General features: G+C 37.1%; 1 protein-coding gene across 1 annotated transcript; it reads left to right on the top strand.

Annotated features, from left to right (window-relative positions):
• The first annotated feature begins 16,908 nt into the window (after positions 1 to 16,908).
• Positions 16,909 to 17,349, top strand: LOC116108096 (uncharacterized mitochondrial protein AtMg00810-like). Its single transcript, XM_031394385.1, has one exon. The coding sequence runs from the start codon at positions 16,909 to 16,911 to the stop codon at positions 17,347 to 17,349; it is 441 nt and encodes a 146-aa protein (XP_031250245.1).
• The last annotated feature ends 3,794 nt before the right edge of the window (positions 17,350 to 21,143 follow it).

The following is a 21,143-nucleotide window of genomic DNA, read 5'->3' as shown; positions in this document are numbered from 1 at the left end:
TTGGCTAGGATAACATGGTTGTTTGGGTTGCAAACAATCCAAGATTGAAGAACATTAGAGCTGTGATAGGAAAGCTTTTATTTGGGGCGGTTGTGTATCTTATTTGGCAAAAAAGGAATATGCGTCTATTCAAAGAAAAATTCAAGAGCATTAACTACAAGAAACATCAACTTGTTGAGGTTGTCAGACTAAGGTTAAGTAGCTTAAAGCTAAAAGATACAACAAGAACTCGTAAAGTGGTTGAAGAATAGAGTCTTCCAAAAGATTGTATTATTAGTAGAAATCCTACCAACAGTCAATCTTATGAGCAAGGATAGGAAAATTCAAGGATTGTCTGCTCCTTATCCTTGTGGGAATTGTAGCTTTATGGTGATCCTTTCCTGGCAAATTCAGATGGTTGCTAAGAGGGTTGATCGGAGATCTTTGGGAAGGTTGGTTGACTAAGATTGTGGATATTGGTTGAGATGGTGGATTCAATGGATCTGTTTTGGTTTGTATATGTTTTATCTTCCTTGCAGGTACTTGCTGTGTGGATATAGGGATAGGACCCTTTTCGATAAGGGAACCATTGGGATCAAGGGTGTTTTCTCACAGGCAGGAGATGTGTAGGTTGCCTGTTTGTAGCTGTAATATAAGGATTGGTGGGGCTGATGGTTTTGATGATTATGTTGGGATGGATAATAGCAGCTGGAAGTTACCAAATATTGTGTTAGTTGGTGCTATTGTGGTCAGAATCTATAAATATAAAGGGCAGTATAGTGGTCTCCTAGAAACTTTTTTCTTTTGTTATCTAAGTGGTTATTTTGGTGACTATGCAGATATGAACTTCACTAGGGTTTTGTTGCATTGGTTAGGTTGGACAGCAGTTGTTTATGGTTGTTTATGCTTTAATTTTTTCTATCTATGTATAGGGCTGGATTGCAATAGATTAGATCACTGCTTATATGTTTTTCCCCTACTTTTGCTTGTGATAATTGTACTAAAATTTTATATGACAGAATATGTTGTCTTGGGATTGCTGGTTATATTAGCTTCTTGTGTAGTGTTGCAGTTCAGGGGCATCATGTTCCTTTTGCTGGTTTTTGTAGATTCTGTTGTCTGTGTAAAGGGTCTGCTATTCTTTTGTTTTTGTAGCAAGCTAGAGTGTTGTTTGCTATGCTATAGTTTGCTTTGCTATTGGGCTCCAGGTTTGGTCATCTTTCTTTGGTGACCTTTTTTTGTTTTGTTTCGCAGCACCTTGGATTGTCAAGGGGTTGGCTTTAGGTAATAAATTATGTAATAGAACTAAGAAATGAAATGGGAATTGGTTGATGTTTTTCTATATTCCTTCGATAAAAGAAAAATACACATATATACACAAAAGAGAGAATAAAATCTTGCTAATTATAAGCCTATTATAACGTGATCCTATATCAAAGAGATATTTCCTAAAGTAAAAAAGTCAACAAATAAATGAAATAAATACATATAATCTTGTGATAATGTAGAAGATTCATAATACTCCCCCTCAAGTTGGAGAGTGAATATCATGAAGTCCCAACTTGTTACGTAACGTCACAAATTGGTCCTTTCCTAAAGCTTTTGTAAACACGTCCGCCAATTGTAAGCGTATGGGCATGTACGAAGGACTAATCATTCTGGCTTGTAGTTTCTCTCTAACAATGTGGCAGTCTATCTCAATGTGCTTTGTACGTTCATGGAAAACGGGATTTGTTGCGATGTATAAGGCTGCCTGATGTCACAAAATAAAGGTGTAGGAGTTGGTTGTGCAACCTTTAAATCTTGCAATATGTAATGTAACCATGTCAACTCCAAACATGTGTTTGCCATGGCTCGGTATTCTGCTTCTGCAGATGATCTAGAGACATTGGCTTGTTTCTTGGATTTCCATGAGATGAGAGAATCTCCAAGAAAAATGCAATATCCTGTAACTGATCTTCTTATGGCACAACACCCTCACCAATCTAAATCGCAAAATGCCTTAAGAGTAAGACTGTTTGTAGAAGAAAATAGTAAACCTTGACCAGGATTACCCTTGATGTATCTAAGAATCCGTAAAGCTACATCCCAATGGGGCTTTTTGGGTTCATGCATGAATTGACTCAATGTGCGAACAGAGTATACTATGTCAGGCCTTGTCACAGTAAGATAAATCAATCTATCAACCAACCTTCTATATTTAGTTGGATCACTTAATAAAACCCCATCTGTAGGAGTAAGCTTCAAATTTTGCTCCATCAGAAACTTGTTTGGACGTGCACCAAGAAGTCCTGAATCTTGTAAAATGTCTACTGCATATTTCCTTTGAGCCATGAAAATTCCCTTTTTTGATCAAGAAAATTCAATGCCTAGAAAATATTTTAAGTCATCGAGATCTTTCATGCGAAAGTGTTTGAAGAGAAACTTCTTGAGATGTTCCATTTCTTGAAGATCACTGCCTGTAAGGAGTATATCATCAACACAGATAAGGACTACAATAGAAGAAGTACCTCTATCTTTGGTGAAAAGGGAATAATCGGCTTATTGACTGCTGATAACCAGCTTTTTGAATGGCAGCAAAAAAGGTAGAAAATCAGTTTCTTGATGCTTGTTTGAGACCATAGAGGGATTTATTAAGCCGACATACAAGGTTCTCCCCCTGTCGACGAAGACCAGGTGAAGGTTCTATATATGCTACCTCCTGTAAATCACCATGAAGAAAAACATTTTGGACATCTAACTGATGAATGAACCAGTGACGTGTGAAAGCAACAGTAAGAAGGCAACAGAGCGTAATTAGCTTGGCTGTGGGAGAGAAGGTTTCATGGTAATCAATACCTTCAACTTAAGTATATCCCTTAGCAACAAGGCGAGCTTTATGATGCTCAATAGTGCCATCAAATCGATATTTGATTTTGTAGACCCCACTTGCAGCCAATGGGTTTATGACCAACCGGTAGAGGAACCATACTCCAAGTGTTATTATGTTCTAATGCTATTAATTCAGCTTTCATCGCATTTTGCCAATGTAGATCAAGAATAGCTTGATCATAAGAGTGAGGTTCGGTATAACCTGTAATGTTAGCTAGAAAGGTACAGTAGGCAAAATATAAACAAGAATATGAAAGAAAATGAGAAAGAGGATATCGAGTACGTGATGCTAAACTTGGTGTCGAGGTTGAATGATTGGCTTGAGCAGACAAAATGTAGTCTTTGTGCCATGTCAGAGGTTGCTTTGGACGAGTGGATTGACGTATAGGGGGATTAGGGGAAGCTGGTGAGTTTGTATGTAACGGAGGGGAAAGGTTAGGCGTATTGGAAGAAAGAGCTGTTTCTGGTGAAGTTTCAGTCAACTGAGATTGTAAATGCTCAGAATCTATTCCTTGAGTTTCGTTGTTTTCTGTTAAAGGAATATGAGCATGACGAGGACTTGGCGGTTGATCATGAAGAGATGATGAAGGGAAAGGTGAAGTGTCTAGGTTAGAATCAAAAGGGAAAAGCAAGCTGTTTGTGGCATCTTGCAAAAAATTTGGTGGCATCATGCAAAAAATTTGGTAAAACATAACCAGAATCAAGTTGAGAAAAAACCGAAGGAAATGTGGTTTTGCAAAATTTGACATCTCGACTAACAAAAAATTTTTGTGTCTCCAAATCATAAAGTTTGTAACCCTTTTGACCAGTGGGGTACCCAATAAAAATGCATTGTTTAACACGTGGTTCAAATTTATGAATGGCATGAACAACAGTTTCATAACATAAACAACCAAAAATTTTAAATGATTGAGTGATGGTGAACAATTGTTCAAAAGTTCGAAAGGTGATTTGTTGGATAGCAATGGTGTAGGGAGTCGATTAATGAGATATACAGCTGTCAATATGCATTCACCCCAAAAAATAAGAGGAAGTCTATGTCAAGTGGAAGTAGGTATTTTGTGTTATATATATGACTGGTCTCGGTGTGTAGGGTATATTTTTAAGGTAGAAAACTAAGGTGGTTGGAGTATTTAAGAAATTCAAGCAGTTGGTGGAAACTAAACAAGAAAGACTATCAAAACCTTGAGAAGTGACAATGGCACTGAATAACTTCTCAAGAGTTGAAATGATTTGCAAGGAGGTTGGAATCAGACATCAATTCAGTAGCCCTTATACTCCACAGCAGAATAGAGTTAGGGAGAGGAAGAATAAAACTGTAGGAGATGGCAAGATGTATGGTGGCTGAGAAAAAACTTTCCAAAATTCTTCTGGCAAAGGTTGTTAATTAATATAGGGGTGTATTTGCTTAACAAACTTCACACAAGAACCTTGATCAACCAAACCCATTTGAAGTCTGGACTAGAGTAACGCCAGCTGTGGATAACCTTAAAGGTTTTGAAAGATATGCTATGTTTAGTACCAACTACAAAGAGAACAAAGCTGGATGATAAAGCTTTGATAGGAATTTTATTGGCTATAGCAACCAATCCAAAGCCTATAGGGTATACATTCCTGAGTCAAAGAAAATTCTTATTTCCAGAGATGTTAAAGTTGATGGAATGGAGTCTGGAATTGCGGGAAGGTAAGGTTGATGTAGAATCAAGACCCAATAATTGAGCACCAACTAATCAGTTTGAAGAAGATCAAAGGGATGAATATGATGAAGAAGTTTCTGTCAGAGGAACAAGATCTCTAGCTGATGTGTATGACAGATGCAATGTGTCACAAATGGAACTTAAACTACTCAATTAGCAAAGTCAGAAGCCGGGGACTACCATGAGAGGAGGAGTTAGCATGATAGAAAAGAATCAGACCTGGAAGCTTTGGACAGACCAAAAAACAGAAAAGTGATCCAAGTCAATGGTTTTCAAGAAAAAGCTAAATATGGATGGTTCAGTTCATAAGCATAAGGCTAGGTTGGTTGTTAAAGGATTGTTCAGCAATATGAGTAGATTCTTGGAGACTTTGCACCAGTTGCCCGGCATGATACCATCAGATTGCTGCTTGCTGGCAGCTCATTTCCTAGAAAATTCATCAATTGGATGTCAAATTTGCCTTCTTAAATGGGCTGGTTGAATGAGGAGATTTATGCTGACAACCAGAAGGGTATCAGATTCAAGGAGGAGAGGGAAAAGTTTACCTATTGAAGAAGGCCTTATATGGCCTAAAATAGGCACCAAGGGCTTAGTATAGTAGGATTAATAACCACCTGATCAGTTTAGACTTGTGAGAAGTCCAATGAGACACTGTATGTTAGAGAAGTTGAAGATAATGTGATGATCATTTCTCTGTATATAGATGATCTTTTGGTGACTGGAAGCAAACATGCTCAATTTAGGAGTTCAAGAAGTCCATGCACAATGAGTTTGAAATGACAGACTTAGGGGAAATGTCATACTTCCTTGGGATGGAAATTGATCAGGGTGCAGATGGAATTTTCGTGAACCAAAAGAGGTATGCAAGTGAAGTTCTTAAGAAATTTAGCATGGAGAATTGTAAACAAGTGGATTTACCATTGGTTCCAAATGCGAAATTATCAAAGAATGATGAGACTAAAAGATTGATGAAGGGTTGTATAGGAGCTTGATTAGTTGCTTGCGTACTTGAAGCAGCCAGGCCAGACATAATGTATGCCACGAGTATGTGGTCTAGATTTATGAGTCAACACCATAGAGACTCATTTCAATGCTGCAAAAAGGGTGCTGGATATGTGAAGGGCAGCACTGACTTTGGGGGGCGGTTTAGAAGATCAGAAGACTTCAAATTGGGGTTTTTCTGACAGTGATTGGCTGGTTCAACAGATGACATGAGAAGCACTTTAGGGTATGCATTTTTCTTGAATTTTGGTGCAATATGTGGATTATTAAGAAGTAAGAAATTGTGGCTCAATCCACAGCATAAGCAGAATATATCTCGGTTGCCGTTGTTGTGAATCAAGCCATTTGGCTAAGGAAAATACTAGAAGATTTGAAGTTGAAACAAGTAAAGCCTGCCATCATGTGTGATAAACAATCAACATGGCAATGGCTAAAAATGCAGTGCATCATGGACGTACAAAGCACATAAAAATAAGTTTCATGCAGTAAGAGAGGCTGAGCAAAATGGTGAAGTGGAACTGATTCACTGTAGGGGTGAATTTAAGTGGCTGACATTATGACTAAGGCTATTTCCAAAGCCAAGTTTGAAGATTTCAGACTCAGCATTGGTGTTTCAGCAAAAATATCAAGGAGGAGTGTTAAATTGGGATATTTTGCTAGAAATGTAAAAGTTGTAAGTAGTTTTTGAACTTTCTGGCGCCAAAAGGGAACTGCAATCTGCCGTCTCTGTTTGTTTATTGAGAGCTATATGTTGATTTTGTGATAGATTTAGGTGTGTATAATCGGGATATATGGGACTTGTCCATAATGGTTGTTGTAGCAGGTCTTAACGTATGGTTTAAGATTAATGTTGTGTAAAATATCCCTACAAAGGGTTGTAAACAGTGGATATTTTGCTTTATTTGTTTGTTGAAAAACTTGGTTATGCAATAAAATAAAAAAGAACACTTCTCTTCAATTTCGACTATTTCTTTTCTTAGTATCTCGGCATTAACCCAACACAAAGTTTGGCGACAACTATATAAATTGTCTCCTTCCATATTAAAAGGCATGTGGCAACAAAATAAACTCTAAATAGGTAAAAACAGAAGCTATTACTGTCCCTTTGCGACTGAAAGCAGGCCTGCAATATCAATGTAGCTGTGATCTTCGGGATCTTTATCCATACACAACCTTACAGAAGCGCGGTGAAGCAGGCTACAACTGCAATTAACAGAAGAATGATCAAGCTAACCAGCTCCTGACAAGAGAGCACTTAATTAGGTTAAGTTTAGACTGTTTTTGTAGCATTTGTAAGGTGTAACATAGAAACTTTAAGTGCTGTTCTTATGTAACAAATGCTTGTGAGTGTATCTATCAAGTGATTCTTAAAGTGCTTTTAGGGATAAAAAGTATTTTAAAAAACACTGCAAGATTAAGGTAAAAGGCTTTATGTAACTGGAAAAAAATTAAAGAAACCGTAGACAAGATCGAAAAGTAATACAAATTAAAAAATAATAATAACACTAAACCCATTACTTTTATTTTTTAGTTTTTTTATCACTGTTCAATTTGATCAAGATTATTATAATAATTCTCAAACATATCTTTAAGATTTATTGCAACGAAAACTTAAAATAAGGTTTTTTTTAAATTATTCTAAGACAAAAAAATCAAACAAGGGCATCTGAAAGTGTATTTATGCCATTAAAGCATGTCTTGAGGAAACTGGCTTCTCTCTTTCATCAATGGTCATAGTTTTTTTTTTTTTTTTTTACTTCGCTGAGTGAAGAACGAGAGCTTAGCTCAATATACAAACAAGAAAGCAAGACTGGCCAGGAACTGAATAGTCTTTTTTATCAGAAGAGTTTAAAGAGATTTAACTTCCTCTCTCTTTATAACAAACTTTAGTAATTTTCTGAGGATAGTTACCAAATATTATAAATAAAATCTAGTGATTTCTTATATTATTAGGAATTAACAACTTTTCCCCACCCAAATAACGGTTTAGCGACACTTTCCACCACGCACTTTAAAATATAATTTTACTACCCAAATTATATTCTGGCAACGAACAGAGAAGCAAACTCGGTGCAAGAGTTGAGGCTTTTGAGGAGGGAAACCGATAAGTCTTTTGGTGGTGAAGGTTGGATTTTGGTGGTTGGGATTGAACGGAAGTGACTTGGGAGGGATGGCGCACAAACTATCGCTCGATTGTCATACTATTTATCAAATTTAATTTTTATCATATCTTAGATATTATTAGTTCCTCTAATCTTTTGTTCATAATCATTAGATGGTCCTTAATTACCTTTTGGTGTTTGATCAATATTTTCCATTCTAATCATCGTATATACCAACTTTTAACTTATTATCAATAATCAATTCTTGTGTATAATGATTCTATTTTATTATCTTTTAACTTTGTATGACCATCGTGATGTGCATGTTCAAGCATAACAATATCAACAAATTAATCTCGTAAAAGAAACAAATAACGAAAACAAGAGATCGAATTTTCATGAACATTGAATATAATAACATAAAGTAAGGGATTATGTTTGATTTGTGATCTGAAAATAATATTAAAATTTAAAATACGATTCATTTTATTACATCTTAATAGTTTTTTAATATCTGAAAATATGTTAGCTTAGCTTTACCACCTGAGAACCCTGAGGGTATGGGGCCGAAGCTGATGTGGAGCCCAATTCCGCTAATATTAAGACAGGGAATGGTATGGAGGCTGAAACCCTCAATGGAAGGATAGATGTGGAATTAGATGTAGCGTCATACATGGTTTATGAAATCAGAGAACAAGGATCCACTTGTAGCAATGGAAAATGCCAAGGGGAAGGTTTGGCGAATGCCCCAACCCAACTGTCCCTATCATGACTAGTTTTGCATGTTGGAATATTAAAGGCCTTAACCAGGCCCACAACAAGAGGAGGTTCGTGTTTTTATACGAGAGAAGCGTCTCGCAATTTGTTCTCTCTTAGAAACTAGAGTGTAGATCAATGCTGATAGGATTTTTGATCGAGTTTTCGAAATTGGAAGTGGTCTATAATGTTGACTCAGGGACTTAGGGATGCAGATGTTTTGGGCTGGAATCCAGCAATCTATGATGTTATTTACAGGGGATGACAAATCAAGTTCTGCACTGTGAAGTTAGAAGGATGAGTGATGGTGAGGAGTTTCATGCTCTATCATATGCAAGTATGATTATATGTGGGCGGCGGAACTTATGGAGTGATTATGCTAGTTAACTTGGGATAGTGGTCAGCCTTGGCTAATTTGGGAGATTTAATGTTACTCTCAATCTAGTGAAAGTATAGGAGGTAACTCGACTATTACTATAGGTATGGAGGATTTTCGTAATTGTATGGCAAATTAGAGATGGAGGAATCAGCCAAGCAGGAATTATGTTCACATGGAACGGAAAACCCAATGGTCTAATGGAGTCTAAAAAAACTAGATAGAATTATGGTATGCTTGTTTCCTCTCCAATTCCCAGAGTTAGCACTTTCTTCTAGCCTCAAGTATTATTGATCATAGTCCTTCAGTTACTGTTTTCCCTGTTCATGGGGAAATCGAAACCAAAGCCTTTCAAGTTCTTCAATTATTTGACATACAAAGATGATTTTAAGCCTTAGTGCAGCATATTTGGTCTATGGATAGTGTAGGGGTTCCTATATTCTTATGGTGAAAAAGCTCAAGTCTTTTAAACCTCATTTGTGGGCTCTTAATCAGGCCCAAGGAAACCTTAACCAAAAAGTTTTGGTGCTACGTTAGGAAGTGAGCAAATCCAGCAGGCGTTAGATCTGGATCCCATAATCAAGAGTTGAGGGAATGTGAGGCGGCCTTATAGTGCTTTCAAGGATGCTCTTTTGGATGAGGAGAGGTTCCTTAAGCAAAATAAAAAATTCAGTGGTTAAGTGTGGGAGATCAAAAATCAGCGTATTTCCACAATTCTCTTCGTTCTTACCACAATAGGAGAATAGTGAATCGCATTATTTCTGATTCAAGAGAGCTAGTTGAGGGTGGACTTGAAAATGTTTTGTTTCATATTTTCAAAATCTCTTAGAGTAGCTCTCAGGTGAGGGCGTTGGAAAGCCTAAGGGACCTAGGGTTCAAGGAAAGTCTCAAGTTCTCAGTGTTCATTTATGATAGGCCAATTACAAATGAGGAAGTTGAGAAGGCTATGTTTGGGATTGGTGATGAAAGGCCCTAGGGCCTGGCGGTTTTTGGCTAAATTCTTTAAGAAGTCATGGGAACAGTAGGGGAAAAAGTCTTTGACGTATTATTGATTTCTTCATTAATGGGAGAATGCTGAAAGAAATTAACGCTACAGTTCTTGCCCTTGTCCCAAAATTGGAGGTGCCTTTATCAGCTAGCGTTTCCGACCCATCTCATATTGCAACGTCCTTTATAAATGCATCTGTAAAATTTTAGCTAAGAGGATTGGATGCCGGCTGCCCTGTGGATGAATCCAAATAGCTTTTATCCACAGAAGGAATTAGTGACAATGTTTTATTAGCATAGGAGCTCTAAGAACTACCACAAAAATAGAGAGGCTACTAAGTGTGCTTTTAAGGTAGACATACGAAAAGCATATAACTGTGTGGACTGAAAGTTTTTGATTTAGACGTGCATATGTTGGGTTTCCCCCGCAGATGATTAGTTGGATTTGGGAGTGTATTACTTCAACACCTCTCGATGCTCTGAATGGAGAGCTTTACGATTTCTTTCCTGGGGAGAGAGTTAAGGTAAGAGGATTCCTTGTCGCTTATTATTTACCCTAGTTATGCAGTTCTCCCTTATTATTCGTAAACGAGTTCATGTAAGTGAGAGATTGCGATACCACTACAGATGTAATGCCCAAGAGATCACACATCTGTGTTTTGCAGACGATCTCTTTCTTTCTGTCATAGGGATCCTTACCGTCCAAATGCTAAAAGATGTTTTAGGATTTCCGTCGTAGACAGGTTACGCAATTTGACTATAAGCTCCTTTCTTTGTAATATTGGGCAACAAGACAACAACCCTTTATCCAAAATATCATGGTTTTGAGGTAGTCATTGCCTGTTGTTACTTGGGAGTGCCATTGATTATACCATCTCTACCACAAGGATTGTATCCTTCTTATAGAAAATGTGAAGAAAGGGTGTCCTCTTGGAAGAACAAGGCTCTATCCTATGTGGGTAGGCTTCAATTGGTGATTTTTTTATTCATCTACATAGGTGTATGGCCATTGGACCTCAATCTTTATTCTTCCTCTCTTCTGTCTCTAAGGCTATTGAGAAGATCCTTAGATCCTCCTTTGGGCTGGTAATGATATGGGAAAAGGAAAAGGAAAGCTAAGGTGGAGTGGAAAGTATTTGCCTACCAAAATCAGAAGGAGGTCTGGGTTCGACCTTTAAGCCTGTGGAATTTATCTCTGATGAATCACCATGCTTGGAATGTGGTTTCCGAAAGGACTCTTTATGGGTGAAATGGATCCATTCATATAGGCTTCGCAGGCATATCTTTTGGAGTGTAAATATTCCATGGATGCCAGGAGTTGGCTAAACCATTTCGATGAAAGATTTGTTGAGGGCTGTGTGGGAGTCAATCTGGCCAATGGACAAAACACTTTCTATGGTATGACTCATGCCATCCTCTTGGCCACTTAATCACATGTCCATTGATATGTTCTTGAGAAAGGGTTTGGGGCATAACGCGTAGATTTAGTAAGGTGTTGAAATGGCAGCGGAGATGGCCAAAAATATTTAGGGGAAACTTCCCCATATTGTTGACCAATCTCCACATTTATTTCTGAACTTATCGATGGATTAATTATTGGAGAACCGCAGAGGGTAAGCCAACCACATTTTCATCGAAGCAACTTGGTAGGATTTAGCCAATGCAAACATGCGAGTGAGCTAGAGCACTATCATATGGAATAGTAATTGTATCCCCAAACATCATTATTCTTTGACTTGTATCAAGAGAAAAATATTGACTCGGGTAGGATGCAAGCTAGAGAGGGTCAGATGACTTAGCTTGTGTCTATGTGGTAACGTAATAGACACTCATGACATCTCTTCTTGATTGCCCTTTCTTGCAACCCATTTGGAAAGTCGCTCAATCAAAGGGTCATTTCTATGTAATGTGATTGGCTAGGAATAGGTTGTTTGGGTTGCAAACAATCTAAGAGGGAAGAACATTAGAGTTGTGATAGGAAAGCTTATTTGGGGCAGCAATGTATATTATTTTGCAGGAGAGGAATATGCATCTATTCAAAGAAAAATTCAAGAGCATTAACTACATGAAACATCAACTTGTTGAGGTTGTCAGACTAAGGTAAGTAGCTTAAAGCAAAGATACAACAAGAACTCGTAAAGTGGTTGAAGATAGAGTCTTCCAAAAGATTGTATATTAGTAGAAATCCTACCAACAGTCAATCTTATGAGCAAGGATAGGAAAATTCAAGGATGTCTGCTCCTTATCCTTGGGGAATTGTAGCTTTATGGTGATCCTTTCTGGCAAATTTAGATGGTTGCTAAGAGGGTTGATCGGAGATCTTTAGGAAGGTTGGTGACTAAGATTGTGGATGTTAGTTGAGATGGTGGATTCAATGGATCTGTTTTGTTTGTCTATGTTTTATCTTCCTTGCAGGTATTGCTTTGTGAATATGGACATGACTTTTCGATAAGGGAACCATGGGATCAAGGGTGTTTCTTACAAGCAGGAGATGTATAGGTTGCCTATTTGTAGCTGTAATATAAGGATTGGTGGGGCTGATGGTTTTGATGATTATGTGGGATGGATAATAGCAGCTGGGGTTACCAAATATTGTGTTAGTTGGTGCTATTGTGGTCAGAATATGTATACATATAAAGGGCAGTATAATGGTCTAGAAATTTTTTTCTTTGTTATCTAAGTAGTTATTTTGGTGACTATGCAAATATGAACTTCACTAGGGTTTTGTTGCATTGGTTAGGTTGGACAGTAGTTGTTTATGGTTGTTTATACTTTATTTTTTTGTCTATTGTAGAGCTGGAGTGCAATAGATTGGATCACTGCTTATAGTTTTTCCCCGCTTTTGCTTGTGATAATTGTACTAAAATTTTATACGATAGAATTTGTTGTCTTGGGACTGCTGGGTTATATTAGCTTCTTGTGTAGTGCTGCGGTCAGGGGCAGTGTTCTTTTGCTAGTTTTTGTAGATTCTATTGTCTGTGTAAAGGGTCTGTTGTTCTTTTGTTTTTGTAGCAAGTTAGAGTGGTTTTTTGCTATGTTGTAGTTTGCTTTGTTGTTGGCTCTAAGTTTGGTCATCCTTCTTTGGTGACCCTTTTTTGTTTTGTTCGCAACACTTGGATTGTCAAGGGGTTGGCTTTAGGTAAAAATTACATAACACTAAGAAAGGAAATGGGAATTGGTTGATGTTTTCTATATTCCTTCGGCAAAAGAAATACACATATATACACAAAAGAGAGAATAAAATCTTTGCTAATTACATTAGCATTGTTACATATGCATACATTAAAATATTTGCTCTTGAAATAATTACAGTTAGCTACTTATGAAACGCATAAATTAAGCCATACCATGGAGAACTATTTTTTCTTTCTCATGGAGGAGGAAACATAGCATGAGCACCATAGCAGAAAATGTACAAGCTAAGAGAAGTAGGCAATCCATCCAAATTGAAGAGCCTTCCCTTGCCATGGAATTTGACACTCTTTCTCATGCCAACGCAGAAAAAACAAACAACAATAATCAAAGAAGAGAGCACCCCACCAGTAGAAACATAAGATAGAACACTGAGATCATTGAAGCACATAAAGGGTAAGATCATGACACCAGAAAGGATAACAAAAGCATGTCTCCCATCAACTGTTAAACCCCCAATCTTCAAGGCAAAGTGTTAAATTGTGATATTTTGCTGGAAATGTAAAAGTTTGTTAAGTTAGTTTTTAAATCTGTTCTGGCGTCAAAAGGGAACTGCAATCTGCCGTCTTTGTTTGTTTTATAGCTGTATATGTTAGATTTTATGATAGATTTAGGTGTGTACAACCGGGATATATGGGACTTGTCCATAATGGTTGTTGTAGTATGTCTTAATGTATGGTTTAGGATTAATGTTGTGTAAAATATCCCTACAAAGTGTTGTAAACAATGGATATTTTTGCTTTATTTGTTTTGTTGAAAAACCTGGTTATGCAATGAAATCAAAAAGAACCTTCTCTTCAATTTCGACTATTTCTTTTCTTAGTATTCTTCGGCATTAACAACAACAAAATGGTATGAGAGCTTGGTCACCTGACCTGAAAATCTGAAACCTTTTCTCTTTGTCAATCAACTTTTCACATCTCTAAAAAACTCCTCTGTATTAGACCTTTTTTCTTGAACTTATGGCCACTCAAACAGCTTCTCTTTTACCTCATGTCTTCAATGGTAAGCAGTACTACATATGGGCTGTCAAAATGAAGGCATATCTATGGGGTCAAGGACTCTAGCAGTACGTAGAGGAGGAGAAACAACCCCTTCAGTTGGGACCAAATCCCACACTAAACCTAATCCGATTGCATGAAGAAGAAGCTTCAAAGGCTCTAATAGCCTTGTCCCACATTCACTCAGCTGTCATAGACCTTGTTTTTACAAGGATCATGGCATGTGAAATAGCAAAGGAATCATGGGACAAGTTAAGAGAGGGGCTCATGGGGAGTGACACTACAAGGAATATGCAGGTGTTGAATCTAAGAAGGGAATTTGAGACGTTGATCAGAATGCAGTAAGCTGAGAAAGTGAAGGAATATGTTTCCAGATTGATGAGTGTAGTCAACAAAATCAAGTTGCTTAAAGTGGAGATGACAGATAAAAGAATAGTGGAGAAGGTGATAGTAAGCTTACCCGAAAGATTTGAAGCAAAAATCTCTTCTTTGGAGGACTCAAAGGACCTGTCTCAGATTGCTCTGACTGAGCTGGTCCATGCTTTGCAAGCACAAGAGCAGATAAGGCTCCAGAGGCAAGAGGATGCAAGTGAGGGTGCAATGTTAGCAGCTCACAAAGGCAAGCCTACACAAGGGAAAAACAAGAGGTTTGCTGGAGATAAAAAGGGAAAAGAAAGGTCTAATACTCAGTGGAACAAGACTAGTGGAATGAAGAGTTTTCCACCTTGTTCTCACTGTAAGAAGAAGGGACATGCAGAGAATAGATGCTGGTTTAGGCCAGGAATACAATATAGGGCCTGCAAGCAGTTTGGCCACATTAAAAGGGTCTGCAAAAACAAGGGAGAGCAGACCCAATAGCAAGCTCAAATGGCTGATGAACAGTAGCCAAGACAAGGGATAAAGCAGTTATTTGTGGCCTCATCCAGTTTGATTCAAGCATGTGATGAAACCTGGTTGATTGACAGTGGATGTACACATCACATGACAACAGACCTGCAGAGTTTTGTGAACATGGATCATTTACATCGGTCAAGAATCAAAGTGGGAACTGGAGAGTTTGTGGAAGTGAAAGGGAAAGGAGATGTTGTTATCTAGACACCAATAGGTATGAAGTTTGTTATTAATGTACTTTATGCACCTGAAGTTAGTCAAAGTCTCCTTAGTGCGGTACAGATGTTAGAAAAGGATTATGCATTGGATTTTGAAAATCAATCATGCATAATCCTAGACAGTGAGGGAAGTGAGATTATGAGAGTAAGAATGGTAGGAAAGAGCTTTCCAATCATGTGGAAGAATACTCTACACAAAGCATGTAATGCTAAGGAAGATGAAACTGAGATGTGGCATAAGAGATTAGGCCATATACATTATAGAAGTTTAAGAGAAATTCAGTCCAAAACTTTAGTTTAAAATCTGCCAAACGTAGAAGAACCAAAAGGAGTTTGCCAGGCAAGTCAGTTAGGCAAGTTGAGTAGAAAACCTTTTCCTGTGAATCAAGCTTGGAGAGCCTCTGAAAAACTTTAGCTTGTTCACTTGGATGTGCGTGGCCCTATGCAAACCTTATGTCTAAGTGGAAGTAGGTATTTTGTGTTATTCATATATGACTGGTCTCGGATGTGTAGGGTATATTTTTTAAGGTAGAAAACTAAGGTGGTTGGAGTATTTAAGAAATTCAAGCAGTTGGTGGAAAACTAAACAAGAAAGACTATCAAAACCTTGAGAAGTGACAATGGCACTGAATAAACTTCTCAAGAGTTTGAAATGATTTGCAAGGAGGTTGGAATCAGACATCAATTCAGTAGCCCTTATACTCCACAGCAGAATAGAGTTAGTGAGAGGAAGAATATAACTGTTATGGAGATGGCAAGATGTATGGTGGCTGAGAAAAAACTTTCCAAAATTCTTCTGGGCAAAGGTTGTTAATTAATATAGGGGTGTATTTGCTTAACAAACTTCACACAAGAACCTTGATCAACCAAACCCCATTTGAAGTCTGGACTAGAGTCAAGCCAGCTGTGGATAACCTTAAAGGTTTTGAAAGAATATGCTATGTTTTAGTACCAACTACAAAGAGAACAAAGCTGGATGATAAAGCTTTGATAGGAATTTTTATTGGCTATAGCAACCAATCCAAAGCCTATAGGGTATACATTCCTGAGTCAAAGAAAATTCTTATTTCCAGAGATGTTAAAGTTGATGAGAATGGAGTCTGGAATTGCGAGGAAGGTAAGGTTGATGTAGAATCAAGACCCCAATTAATTGAAGCACCAACTAATCAGTTTGAAGAAGATCAAAGGGATGAATATGATGAAGAAGTTTCTGTCAGAGGAACAAGATCTCTAGCTGATGTGTATGACAGATGCAATGTGTCACAAATGGAACCTTCAAGCTACTCAGAATTAGCAAAGTCAGAAGCCTGGGGACTACCATGAAGGAGGAGTTAGCCATGATAGAAAAGAATCAGACCTGGAAGCTTATGGACAGACCAAAAAACAGAAAAGTGATCCAAGTCAAATGGATTTTCAAGAAAAAGCTAAATATGGATGGTTCAGTTCATAAGCATAAGGCTAGGTTGGTTGTTAAAGGATTTGTTCAGCAATATGAAGTACATTTCCTGGAGACATTTGCACTAGTTGCCCAGCATGATACCATCAGATTGCTGCTTGCTTTGGCAGCTCAATTTTCCTGGAAAATTCATCAATTGGATGTCAAATTTGCCTTCTTAAATGGGCTGGTTGAATGAGGAGATTTATGCTGAACAACCAGAAGGGTATCAGATTCAAGGAGGAGAGGGAAAAGTTTACCTATTGAAGAAGGTCTTATATGGCCTAAAATAGGCACCAAGGGCTTAGTATAGTAGGATTAATAACCACCTGATCAGTTTAGACTTTGTGAGAAGTCCAAATGAGCACACTTTGTATGTTAGAGAAGTTGAAGATAATGTGATGATCATTTCTCTGTATATAGATGATCTTTTGGTGACTGGAAGCAAACATGCTCAATTAGAGGAGTTCAAGAAGTCCATGCACAATGAGTTTGAAATGACAGACTTAGGGGAAATGTCATACTTCCTTGGGATGGAAATTGATCAGGGTGCAGATGGAATTTTCGTGAACCAAAAGAGGTATGCAAGTGAAGTTCTTAAGAAATTTAGCATGGAGAATTGTAAACAAGTGGATTTACCATTGGTTCCAAATGCGAAATTATCAAAGAATGATGAGACTAAAAAGATTGATGAAGGGTTGTATAGGAGCTTGATTAGTTGCTTGCTGTACTTGAAAGCAGCCAGGCCAGACATAATGTATGCCACGAGTATGTGGTCTAGATTTATGAGTCAACCAATAGAGACTCATTTCAATGCTGCAAAAAGGGTGCTGGATATGTGAAGGGCAGCACTGACTTTGGGGTGCGGTTTAGAAGATCAGAAGACTTCAAATTGGTTGGTTTTTCTGACAGTGATTTGGCTGGTTCAACAGATGACATGAGAAGCACTTTAGGGTATGCATTTTTCTTGAATTCTGGTGCAATATGTTGATTATCTAAGAAGTAAGAAATTGTGGCTCAATCCACAGCATAAGCAGAATATATCTCGGTTGCCGTTGTTGTGAATCAAGCCATTTGGCTAAGGAAAATACTAGAAGATTTGAAGTTGAAACAAGTAAAGCCTGCTGCAATCATGTGTGATAACCAATCAACTATGGCAATGGCTAAAAATGCAGTGCATCATGGACGTACAAAGCACATAAAAATAAAGTTTCATGCAGTAAGAGAGGCTGAGCAAAATGGTGAAGTGGAACTGATTCACTGTAGGGGTGAATTTTAAGTGGCTGACATTATGACTAAGGCTATTTCCAAAGCCAAGTTTGAAGATTTCAGACTCAGACTTGGTGTTTTCAGCAAAAATATCAAGGAGGAGTGTTAAATTGTGATATTTTGCTAGAAATGTAAAAGTTTGTTAAGTTAGTTTTTGAATCTATTCTGGCGCCAAAAGGGAACTGCAATCTGCCGTCTCTGTTTGTTTTATTGAGCAGCTGTATATGTTAGATTTTGTGATAGATTTAGGTGTGTATAATCGGGATATATGGGACTTGTCCATAATGGTTGTTGTAGCAGGTCTTAACGTATGGTTTAAGATTAATGTTGTGTAAAATATCCCTACAAAGTGGTTGTAAACAGTGGATATTTTTGCTTTATTTGTTTTGTTGAAAAACTTGGTTATGCAATAAAATAAAAAAGAACATTCTCTTCAATTTCGACTATTTCTTTTCTTAGTATTCTCCGGCATTAACACCAACACAAAGTTTGGCGACAACTTATATAAATTGTCTCCTTCCATTATTAAAAGGCATGTGGCAACAAAGTAAAACTCTAAATAGGTAAAAACAGAAGCTATTACTGTCCCTTTGCGACTGAAAGCATGGCCTGCAATATCAATGTAGCTCATGATCTTATCGGGATCTTTATCCATACACAACTTTATCAGAAGCGCAGTGAAGCAGGTTGCAGCTGCAATCAACAGAAGAATGATCAAGCTTAACCAGCCTCCTGATGAGAGAGCAAATGGGACTGCTAATATGCCAATACCTGAAGAAAAAAAACAAATAAAAAGATAGCATAAGTTCTCTGTTTAGTGTAAAGTTATAGTGTACTCGAAGCATTTGATAAGTGCTTTTATAGAAAGATAGCTTCAAAGTACTTATTCAAAAAGTAGTTCTAGTCTAAAGCATTGTTCATAAAAGCATCTCAAATTGCACTTAATTAGGTTGAGTTTAAGAATGCTTTTGTAGCATTTGTAAGTGGTAACATAGAAACTTTAAAGTGCTTTTCTTATGTAACAAATGCTTTGTAGTGTATCTATCAAGTGATTCTTAAAGTGCTTTTAGGGATTAAAAAGTATCTTAATAAAACACTGCAAGATTAAAGTTAAAAGGCTTTATGTAACTGGAAAACATTTAAAGAAACCGTAGACAAGATCATGAAAAGTAATACAAATTAAAAAATAAATAAATAAACACTAAACCCATTTACTTTTTATTTTTTAGTTTCTTTTTATCACTGTATCAATTTGATCAAGATCTTATAATATAATTCTCAAACATATCTTTAAGATTCTATTGCAACGAAAACCCTTAAAAATAAGGTTTTTTATAAATTATTCTAAAGACAAAAAATCAAAACAAGGGTAACTGAAAGTGCATTTATGCCATTAAAGCATGTTTTGAGGAAATTGGCTTCTCTCTTTTCATCAATGGTCATAGATTGATTTTTTTTTTTTTTTTACTTCGCTGAGTGAAGAACGAGAGCCTTAGCTCAAATATACAAACAAGAAAGCAAGACTGGCCAAGAACTGAACAATCTTATTTTATCAAAAGAGTTTAAAGAGATTGAACTTCCCTCTCTCTTATAACAAACTTTAGTAATTTTCTGAGGGATAGTTACCAAATAGTTATACTAAAAATCCAGTGACTTTCTTAATATTATTAGGAATTAACGACTTTTCCCCACCAAATATGGTTTAGCGACACTTTCTCACCCACACATTTAAAAATAATTTTACGACCCAAATTTATATTCTGGCACGAACGAGAGCCAACTCGTGCAGTAGTTGAGGCTTTTGAAGGGGGAAACGATAAGTCCTTTGGCAGGAAGGTTGGATTTTGGTGGTTGGATTGATCGGAAATGACTTGGGAGGGATGGCTGCACAAACTTTAGTCGCTCGATTGTCATCCTATTTATCAAATTTTAATTTTATCATATCTTAGTATATTATTATTAGTTCTCTAATCTTTGTTTATAATCCTTAGTGGTCTAATTACCATTTTGGTGTTTGTACATATTTCCATTCTAATCATCTATATACCAACTTTTAACTTATTATCAATAATCAATTCTTGTGTATAATGATTCTATTTTATTATCTTTTGACTTTGATGACCATCGTGAGTGTGATGTTCAAGCATAACAATATCAACAAATTAATCTCTTAAAAGAACCATAAACGAAAACAAGAGATCGGATTTCATGAACATTGAATATAATAACAAAATGTGAAGGGATTATCGTTTGATTTGTGGTCTGAAAATAAATCTTAAATTTAAAATATGATTCAAATTTTTTATTACATCTTAGTAGTTTTTAATATCTGAAAATATGGAGCTTAGCTTTACACCTGAGAACCCTGAGGGGATGGGGCCGAAGCTGATTGGAGCCCAATTCCGCTAATTTAAGACAGGGAATGGTATGGAGGCTGATTAACCCTCAATGGAAGGAAAATGTGGAATCAGATGTAGGTCAATACATGGTTTATGAAATAGAGAAAAGGATCCACTTGTAGCAATGGAAAATGACCAAGGGGAAGGTTTGGCGAATGCCCCAACCAACTGTCCTATCATGACTAGTTTTGCATGTTGGAATATTAAAGGCCTTAACCAGACCCACAAACAAGAGGAGGTTCGTGTTTTTATATGGAGAAGCGCTCACAATTTGTTCTCTCTTAGAAACTAGGTGAAGAATCAAAATGCCGATAGGATTTTTGATAAGGTTTTTCGAAATTGGAAGTGGTCTTCTAATGTTGACTCGGGACTCAGGGATGCAGATTGTTTTGGGCTGGAATCCAGCATCTATGATGTATTATACAGGGATGACAAATCAAGTTCTACACTATAAAGTGGAAGGATGAGTAATGGTGAGGGTTTCATTGCTCTATCATCTATGTAGTTAATGATTATATGGGGCGACATATATGGGTTTAATACGGGCATGGAGGATTTTCGTAATTGTATGGCAAATTTGGAGATGGAGGATATCAGCCAAGTAGGAATTATGTTCACGTGGAATGGAAAACCCAATGGTCTTAATGGAGTTCTAAAAAAACTAGATAAAGTTATGAGGTAATGCTTGTTTCCTCTCTAAATTCCCAGAGTTAACACTTTCTTCTAGCCTCAAGGATTAATGATCATAGTCCTTCAGTTATGCTTTCCCTGTTCATGGGGAAATAGAACCAAAGCCTTTCAAGTTCTTCAATTATTTGACGTACAAAGATGATTTTAAGCCCTTAGTGCAACATGTTTGGTCTATGGATAGTGTAGGGGTTCTCATTCTCTATGGTGAAAAAGCTAAGTCTTTTAAACCTCATTTGTGGGCTCTTAATCAAGCCCAAGGAAAACCTAAACAAAAAGTT

Source organism: Pistacia vera, unplaced genomic scaffold (assembly GCF_008641045.1).
Source record: "Pistacia vera cultivar Batoury unplaced genomic scaffold, PisVer_v2 Contig553, whole genome shotgun sequence".
NCBI lineage: Eukaryota > Viridiplantae > Streptophyta > Magnoliopsida > Sapindales > Anacardiaceae > Pistacia > Pistacia vera.
Note: the sequence above shows the minus strand (reverse complement) of the source record. Positions and strands in the feature narration are given on the sequence as shown.